Here is an 8,314-nt window from a genome sequence, read left to right on the forward strand (position 1 = left end):
AGAATTTTAATTCGTGGGAATCGGCTTTGTCGACCTCTTCCAACACTCGTCGTTTTCGGACCCCCGAATCTGCGTGACGGCAGTCCTAAGTCTGCTTGTTTTTCGTTATCACACTGCGATAAGTATTTTTTTCAGCCAATTAATAGGTTGGCCTTTAGCATATTCGATGTCGTCTTCAGCTTGGTCCTAATGCCTTTTGAGCACGTTCGATAAGCCGATTAAAACATCGTAGCAGCACGCAAAATGTACGAAAGTTCAACAAATCCAAATAGACCAATGCGGCCTCGACTCTCGAGCATCATGATTAGGTTGATGGTTCACGCGCTCTACCATCCTCACTATATCATCCTGTGATTTTTGCATCTGCTGAAACGTTTTGTGCATGTAGCTCCATGTGTTCTCTCTAGTCATGTTGCCTCGCGCTGACGTTTACTGATCGTTGGCTCTCATACCTTCTTCCTTGCTTGCGCCTGACGAGACACAGGGCCAACTTTGTATCCGTGTTGATGAGGCATGTGGTCTCTCTCAGTTCATCCTATCCTTGGGTGTTTTTGTTTCCCTCACATTCCTTTTGCCTCGTCATCAATCTTTGTGACTGAAAACAGCTCGTTTGGGATCGAGCTCGTGCTAGGTGGACTTTCGCACCGGATAGGTAAGCCACGCACTTCTGACAATTCTCATTGTTGTCTAACTAGCATAGTCTCGGACCAAACATCGATATACCTCAAGAGAGGTGCTATGCCATCGTTGAAGTTCACCTCATATTTGGACTGTATCTGTATCTGTATTGTGTCATCGAGACCGAGCTTTGAGCTTGACTGTATTTGTATTCTGACATCGAGACCGAGCTATTTCATCGAGACCAAGTTCTGAGATCTGAGTAACTAATTGGATACTTTATGAAGTAGTTTTGTGTATTCATATTGACGCAGTTCTATCATTTTCGATTATCGCACAGCATGATGTTCACGTCAGGTGACTGACAGATTATGTGCCATCCAACATGACCTTGCTTCGCAAGGTAATGACGGAAACCAGAGAACAAACAGGTACGCATTGCAAACCTTGTATTCAATTTGTCTTACTTCGGACGACCCTCTTCGAGGCTAATTCTTCCTGTTTCAGCAGATACCAACGAGCAAACCGTGCCCGGGCCATAGCGGCGAATATTTTACTAGTTAAATTGTTCGATAACAGTAGGTTGTACTTATGCCAGTGTTAAGAAAGGAGGGTTGGTGTGGTATGCTGATCATCTGTCCCAAAGAAAGGTCCGCCCTAAAAGACTAAGGTTGGCACTCATGTTCAGAGTATGATAATACCGCAAGCAATGGAAACGATCAGGCCAAGTGCCCCAAAGCTGTCTTATGCTCACAGCATCACCTGTCTTGGTGGTGTGAAAGGGCTACTGCCACTACTACTACTACCATTAGCAGTAGAGCTCTTCGCAGCATGATGTCGAAGTGGAAAGTCTGTCCACTGGGAAGCTGTAAATGTGAAACACTGTCAGGGCACCATAAAATCGAACCCGTGAAACCATCAACGAACAGTAAGAGATCCACCACAAGCTTCGTTCCAGCTGTCGATGGCGGAATCAGCGTCTGTCGAGGCAGATGGTTCGGCCGTAACAAGGCAATCCATGCATGTTTGAAGCTGGGTTCCGATGGTCGACACGCAAATGCAAGATAGACTGTTGTCGCAGTCCTGGGGTACGTCTAAGCAATGTCAAAAGCTCGAGTTATTCTGGCGTGCTCACACTTATCGTATTGATGACTTGGCACGTGCTTTGGCATTGAGAAGGGAGGTCGCTCGTATTTACCTGACGGACGGCGAGGGCGTTGGGATGGACATTGCGCGCGACAGGAGGGGCTGGACGCGAAAGAGACGTGTTAGTTGACCAATAGATATCAGTGGGTCGAGATTTACCTTGCGCGACAGTGACAAGAGCCTGCCAGAGGAGGGGGGTAATCTGGACCATTGGTATCAAGCCGTGATACTGACAGCTTCGTACAGAAGAAAAAAGGATGGTCCAGGAACAACGAACGTGAGGTGTCTTTTAGCAAATTTCGGGAGCTGAGATGAACCAATGTCAACGTTCCCGTCTGTGATCAGACAGCGGTATCCAGGACAAGTGCGAGAGCCTAGAGGCTAGAGGTCGAGTACGAAGTCGCCCTTTCAGGAAGAGGGTCACGACCGATGACTCCCTGCACTGCCAACTTAACAAAATTTATCAGCTGGTGATTGATTGACCCTGGTGTAAATTTGCGTTGTTGTGTGCCTTAGAGCTCTTGTTCAACTCGAAGCTTCAAAGGCTTCATGTGTAGCTATAGCGGGAGCCTAGTTGCGGCAGTGTAAGACTCAAAGGGTGAATTTGGCATCTTTTTCGGTCATTGACTCGGTACTCATCGGATTGTGGTTGGCCATGTCCAGTCGATGTAAGTCGGATAGTATAAATCATACGAAGCGGTCACCGGCAATGATTGACAGGAGACTCAGGACCAGGTACTACCAGTAATTGCCATTATTTGTACGGTAGTACTGTCGGCTAACGCCGTGTGAGGCGGATGATATTTATGTAGCGCTCGGCGGGCGCTAGTTCCCGTTGATCGCCCCGTTCTTCGTAACGTTTGTCTTGACAATATCATGGTATACCGTGACTATACCCAGCAGGGTGATTTCGATATTTTATGGCGAACCGTGGTTTGATCAGAGTGTAAGTATGCTCATGAGTTATATCATTCATTTGATCGGCAGGTGATCATCGGCAACCGGAAAGCGTTTTCCATGCATTAAATGACAGACGGCATGTCTATTTTCCACAGAACCCTCTCCCACTACTTAATAGTACTTGTTGGGGACAGTTACACGCTCCCATAATGCGAACGCCTGGCATCAACTTTTAGCAAGCAAACATTGTGCAACCAAATTTTTGATAGCATGAAACTGATCGGCGCCAGTGACCGGTGATCACGTTAGGAACTGGACTGACCTGGACCACGCGGAGCCGGAGCATCGTGAGTATAAGTCAGATAAACCTCCAGGTTGCGAAGGCTTGCGCACTCGACCAAAGAGCTAATTCTTATCCAAAGCACACGCGGTGGCCTGGCTAATACTATAATAGGTCTTCCAATAATATTCCGCATTCGTCAGCAATCTCGTTATCATGGCCGCTGTGCGACCTCTGTCCGATGCTCCCAATCACCCATGTCTGCCGGGATTAACGTTACCGAGGAGCAGCCTTTGCTGTCCAACTCCAAGCAGTCAAGTTATCATGATAACCCCCCAGACAGCTCAAGTCGCACTCAGGACGAAGAGGCACTTCCCTTGACAGACGAAACGAGTGACTCATTGAAAGAGCCGTGGACCGGGAAGCGAATAACTGTCTATGGTGTTCTGACATTGTTAGGAGTGTTTATATTGGCCACATTCATCAAAGGCTTCATTGACGCTGATGATGTGAATGTAAGTCGTGGTCTGCTTGTATAATATCTATTTTCTTCCTCATGTTCGTCGTTGCTAGTTTGACTTTGGAAAAGCGTTCAAGAGTGCGCTAGGAGGAGGGTTAAGTGGTGCTGCAGGTAAGCAAATCCATTCATTGGAACATCTATGTCACAATTTTGATGTCATGGCAGCCATGGTGTTGCAGGTTTTGGCGCTCATGGTATGATGCTCATACCGAATATCTCCGATTTCCGCTGAAAATCATGTAGCCTCTGCGCACCATCATGAATTACCAATACAGATACGGCACAACAACGACGCAGGCTACCAAGATTTTATACGCTGATGGCGGTTGGACACGGTATTACCAAGGCCTCACTGCAGCTCTGGTTCAAGGGCCAGTATCCCGTTTTGGCGACACCGCTGCCAATGTAGGCATTCTCGCCCTCCTTCAAAGTAATTCATACATGAAGACCCTGCCGACGTTTGTAAAAACATTGTTCGCAAGTGTTGCTGCGGCTTGTTTCCGCATGACATTGACCCCAGTTGACACGATCAAGACGACTATGCAGACGCAGGGTAAGGAAGGCATCGCATTACTGAGGGCCAGGGTATATCTTCACATATATAGTATCTGCTTGTCCTGATGTTCTCTTAGGTTAAGAAGTATGGTATTGGCAGCTTGTGGTATGGTGCTCTCGCGACTGCCGCTGCTACATTTGTCGGTCACTACCCAGTAAGCGCTTAAATCTGGGACATACATTCTTTACTGATTCTTTACCCAGTGGTTCGGGACGTACAACTATCTCAACGCGGTCCTCCCACTTCCAACGACTATACTGCAGAAACTCCTTCGTTCTGCTATAATCGGCTTTGCAGCTTCCATCACCTCTGATACCGTCTCTAACTCTCTTCGCGTGCTGAAGACCTACCGACAAGTCAATGCTACACCAATTGGATATGCCGATGCTGCCCGCGCCGTCATCGCAGCAGACGGCCTCAAGGGTCTGTTCGGACGGGGACTCAAAACCCGTATCTTGGCCAACGGCCTCCAAGGAATCATGTTTTCAGTGCTGTGGAAGTTATTTTTGGATATGTGAGTTATTCGTGCGCATGTCTTTATGATCTGGTCCTGAGTATTCCCATCATGTCCAGGTGGAATGACAAGACGAATTAGATACGTTCGGGTGTAATGCATATAAGGAAGGGCTTGTACATCACTGTTACCCTGAATACCAGGTCACTCCGTTACCTTCTCATTGTTCTTGATCCTGCCAAGAGTTTGGTCTTGTGATATCGTGATACATAGAACATATCTCACTCTTGGATTCCAAAGGAATGTATGTATGATATTGACATTTGTCTTGTACATCACAAGAGACAGCTTGACTCGTTCGGAACTGATCGATGATCATGAACCATCGTTGTGTTGTGTTTGTTTGAACAGATCCACGGCGCGACGAGTAAACTTTTATCAGAATGCTCTCACTCGTGGTATACCATCTGAGTTTTGGACGCCTGTCACAGAAGCACATGATGATGCAGAGCCTTACTGGCTCTCACATCCTTTTAATTCCTCGGGATTGGTGAACCATATATTACTACAGATGTGCACTCAGTCGAATGTGCAATGCAAGTCTGTCCAGCTTATATTTGAGCAAACAGGAAAGTATTCCAAGTGGGACCCACCCTGGGAGATTCTAGTATGTCTGATCAATGGCTCACATCATCTTTAGTTGTATGTTGACATTGAGCAGATTAGGTCATCTAGACACCTTATATCAGTATCCCTCAGTCTGATATGATGGACTGAGATTGCTCTGTATCTAGACACCTTATATCAGTATCGTAAGCATGTATGTGAGTGATCTTGTTACGACCAGGGTTATCTGAATGGCATGAGCACGAATGTGCTGCCACATGTCGAGGATGTCTTACAAGTCAGCAAATGCCGACAGGTCTCTCCGTCTACCTCAGTAAGGTTTAAGGGCCTCATTGAGATGAAGGGCTAGCAAGAATATGACTAAGGCACGGGGAGCGACTTAGAAGTGCAGATCAAGGGTTGAGGATCAAGGAAAGCGAGTTGATTAGACAAGCTAGATCTAGGGAAGACCTGGTAGAATAAAGTAAAGAACTAATACAATGTCCTGTCTACTTATATACGCTGTACATAAGTGTTCAAGCTCAGTTCGTATCTGGGGGATCTATGCTAGTCATGGCGAGTCAGAGATAAGTGTACATGAGTCGAGCCATGAGGATCAGATAAGATGCATGAGGCTTAACCTCTAATCAAGCATGAGGCACCATGCTGCGCTTGAGTCATATATAGGCGCCATACGATGCTCTAGTCATAGATACGGTGCCATGTGTCTAACATGCGCCGGTCTAGGTGTCCATGAGGCGAACAGCCCCTGGAGATCAGGTACAAGGCCATCTAGGCCTACCATGACTCACAGTGAGTCATAGCAGTTCCAGACCACTGTCGTTCTAGGTTCTAGCAGTGTTCTGCTGTGTCGGTCATTCCAGCAGAGAGGGGCTCTGCCAATGTTACAGTTGACTGTAACAGATCTAGGTATGGCGTGATGAACACAAGAGACTTACCCTCAGTCTGATATGATGGACTGAGGGAAGAGAGAGACAATGGAAATAGAACATATATACTAAGTACACCCATTCCAAAACTCATACTCCGACAGTGGTCACATTGTTCACGTGCTCATAGCACCAATACATATGGAAGAATCAACAAAGCCACAGGCAATTTTTTACCCAAAGACTCTATCAACTCCAATGAGTTCCAGCCACTTTTCTGTCTTGCAGGTATTGAACCTGAGTCTGATGAACATCTAAAGACTGTCTGGAAGAGTCTGAATTTACTACATGGTCAAACAATTTAAATTGAATACTGAATCTCATGCATGAGTCAACAATAGTGATGTGCAAGGCCCGGCTCGGCTCAAAAGCTGGGGCTATGGCTTGGCTTGATAGGGCTCAGGCTCCTTCAGATTGCAGGCCAGGCCCTCCCCAACAGCTCAGGCTTGGTCAGGCTTGGCTTAGGGCTCAGGCCTTGGCTTCATATTACAATAGTGCTACAACATGTCTAATGATTGAACAAATACATCTTCATCATCGGAATCTCGCTGCACTTCTTCATCATCCAATTCTTCACCCAATACATCCAGTAAGTCACCCATCTGAGGCTCAGGCTGGTCCAAGTCTCTGTCACCCTCAGTGATGATGGAAGGATCCTCACAAAACAATAACCCTCATTTGATCATACATTTGAGGCACTGAAGTGCCTCAACAATATCAGGTTTCAGACAGTTACATTGCTTACTGATCGTGATTCCTGCTGATGAGAAAGCTCGCTCACTCGATACAGAGGTTGCCATTACAGAAAGGAAGTCGCAGGCAAGTGAAGCCCACATGGGGTAGTGTGGGGAGTTGATACCCCACCATTGAACAATGGACATCCCTCCGAGATGGTCCTTCGAGTTCAAGTATGCGTGAAAGTTGTGCAACCACAGCTTCAATGGATCTACCGAGTCAAAAAGACAAGCTGAAGATGTGCGAGACAGAGTTGGTGGATCCTGGTATGGTGTGTCAAGTGCATCTTCATCACCATCAGAAAGCTCATTCAGCAAAACATCCAATCTGTGGTTGCCGGTGCTGGTGCAAAGCTCCGTAGATGCTGAGGACTTCCCTGCATCATCACCATGCATCTCAAGATAGGACTCCTTATACTGCAAGAAGAACATCAACAACAGTTTATAAGTGAGATATAGACAAACGAACCATTGCTTTAGCATTCTCAAGCACCTCGTGCAGTAAATCATTCCCCCAATGACGACGGATATGAGCAGCCTTTTGTGTTGGGTCCAGAACTAAGATACTCAAATAAGTTGGTGTAGAAGTAAATCGGATGCGAGCACACTCACGCATAGCCATGATGTGGGCATCTGAACTGGCAGACTTCATGTAATAATCTGAAATTTTATCAACGGCGGCATCCAACGCTTGATGAAAATCGATATATTTGATCCATGCTGAATGAGATGACCAGGCACTGTGTAATGCTTTGAGTGCTGGCAGTGCCAGGTGCAGTGTTGGACCCTCCTCAGAGGAGAACGAATGCTGTGCTAACTCTGCGAACTATCATGCACGATTAGTACACCAATGGCCCACAAATAACATGAAAAATACACCAAGAATCAAGAGAAGTTTTTGGACTTGAGACCATTCATCTTCAGACAGCTCTAAGCTGGCAATCTTTTTGCATCTCAAAGCATCTCTGTCTTGCAATGTGAGTCGGCCAACAAAGTAATTAACATCCTAGCAAAATGAAATGTAAGCAAGGAGACAACAATGAAGTCTCATTACATACCTCACACATTTTGTATGCACGTCGGAGCATGACAAAGGTCGAGGACCATCGTACTTTCATATCTAGAAGAAGCTGGTGTGGATTAGCTGTAGGAACATGACCATCCTTGTCACGAAGTTGAATATTGCAGAAAAGTTCTTTCTGGGAGGCAGAAGAATGTTCCTATATGAAGATGAGCCACATGGATCCAAAAGTCATCAAAGACAAACCTTAACAGCAATAGAGCATACAAGCCCAACCTCATCATGCTGCCCATGGCATAACACAACAAGATCATTGTCGGGCTTCATTGCATTGACATGCTTAGATTTGCTGTGTGTTGAGAGCAGGGCTTGTGTTGTGAGATTAATAATATGCGCGAGGCACCTCAGCCGCCGTTTTTTAGGGTCAAACTTTTTCTTTGTCTTGTCTTCAATATGTTTGCTGAAATGTTCCTCATGGTGTCATTATTGGCCGTTGTTGCACATAACATAACTAATCTAACAAATGGCA

At 46.1% G+C, this 8,314-nt stretch overlaps 3 protein-coding genes across 3 annotated transcripts; 1 reads left to right on the plus strand and 2 right to left on the minus strand.

Moving 5' to 3' along the window:
* Window positions 1–991: 991 nt before the first annotated feature.
* F5147DRAFT_741150 (uncharacterized protein) lies at window positions 992–2,353 on the minus strand. The gene is made up of 4 exons (XM_041439468.1): window positions 1,924–2,353; window positions 1,754–1,866; window positions 1,546–1,701; window positions 992–1,440 (listed from the first exon to the last, which is right to left on the minus strand). The coding sequence occupies exons 1-4, from the start codon at window positions 1,973–1,975 to the stop codon at window positions 1,369–1,371; spliced, it is 393 nt and encodes a 130-aa protein (XP_041283995.1). The 5' UTR covers window positions 1,976–2,353; the 3' UTR covers window positions 992–1,368.
* Window positions 2,354–2,828: 475 nt separating this feature from the next.
* F5147DRAFT_741152 (mitochondrial carrier) lies at window positions 2,829–4,861 on the plus strand. Its single transcript, XM_041439469.1, has 8 exons — window positions 2,829–3,011; window positions 3,087–3,459; window positions 3,518–3,575; window positions 3,630–3,658; window positions 3,708–4,049; window positions 4,097–4,174; window positions 4,224–4,534; window positions 4,594–4,861. Exons 2-8 carry the CDS (start codon window positions 3,202–3,204, stop codon window positions 4,613–4,615), a joined length of 1,098 nt encoding a protein of 365 aa, XP_041283996.1. The 5' UTR covers window positions 2,829–3,011; window positions 3,087–3,201; the 3' UTR covers window positions 4,616–4,861.
* A 1,358-nt stretch (window positions 4,862–6,219) lies between these two features.
* On the minus strand, window positions 6,220–8,112 carry F5147DRAFT_661838 (uncharacterized protein; the record flags this gene model as incomplete). The annotated part of the gene is made up of 7 exons (XM_041434732.1): window positions 6,220–6,314; window positions 6,890–7,181; window positions 7,234–7,322; window positions 7,377–7,590; window positions 7,624–7,770; window positions 7,823–7,984; window positions 8,032–8,112. The coding sequence occupies 7 exons, from the start codon at window positions 8,110–8,112 to the stop codon at window positions 6,220–6,222; spliced, it is 1,080 nt and encodes a 359-aa protein (XP_041283997.1).
* Window positions 8,113–8,314: the final 202 nt, after the last annotated feature.

Source organism: Suillus discolor (genome assembly GCF_016758755.1).
Source record: "Suillus discolor strain FC423 chromosome Unknown F5147scaffold_748, whole genome shotgun sequence".
NCBI classification, from domain to species: Eukaryota; Fungi; Basidiomycota; class Agaricomycetes; order Boletales; family Suillaceae; genus Suillus; species Suillus discolor.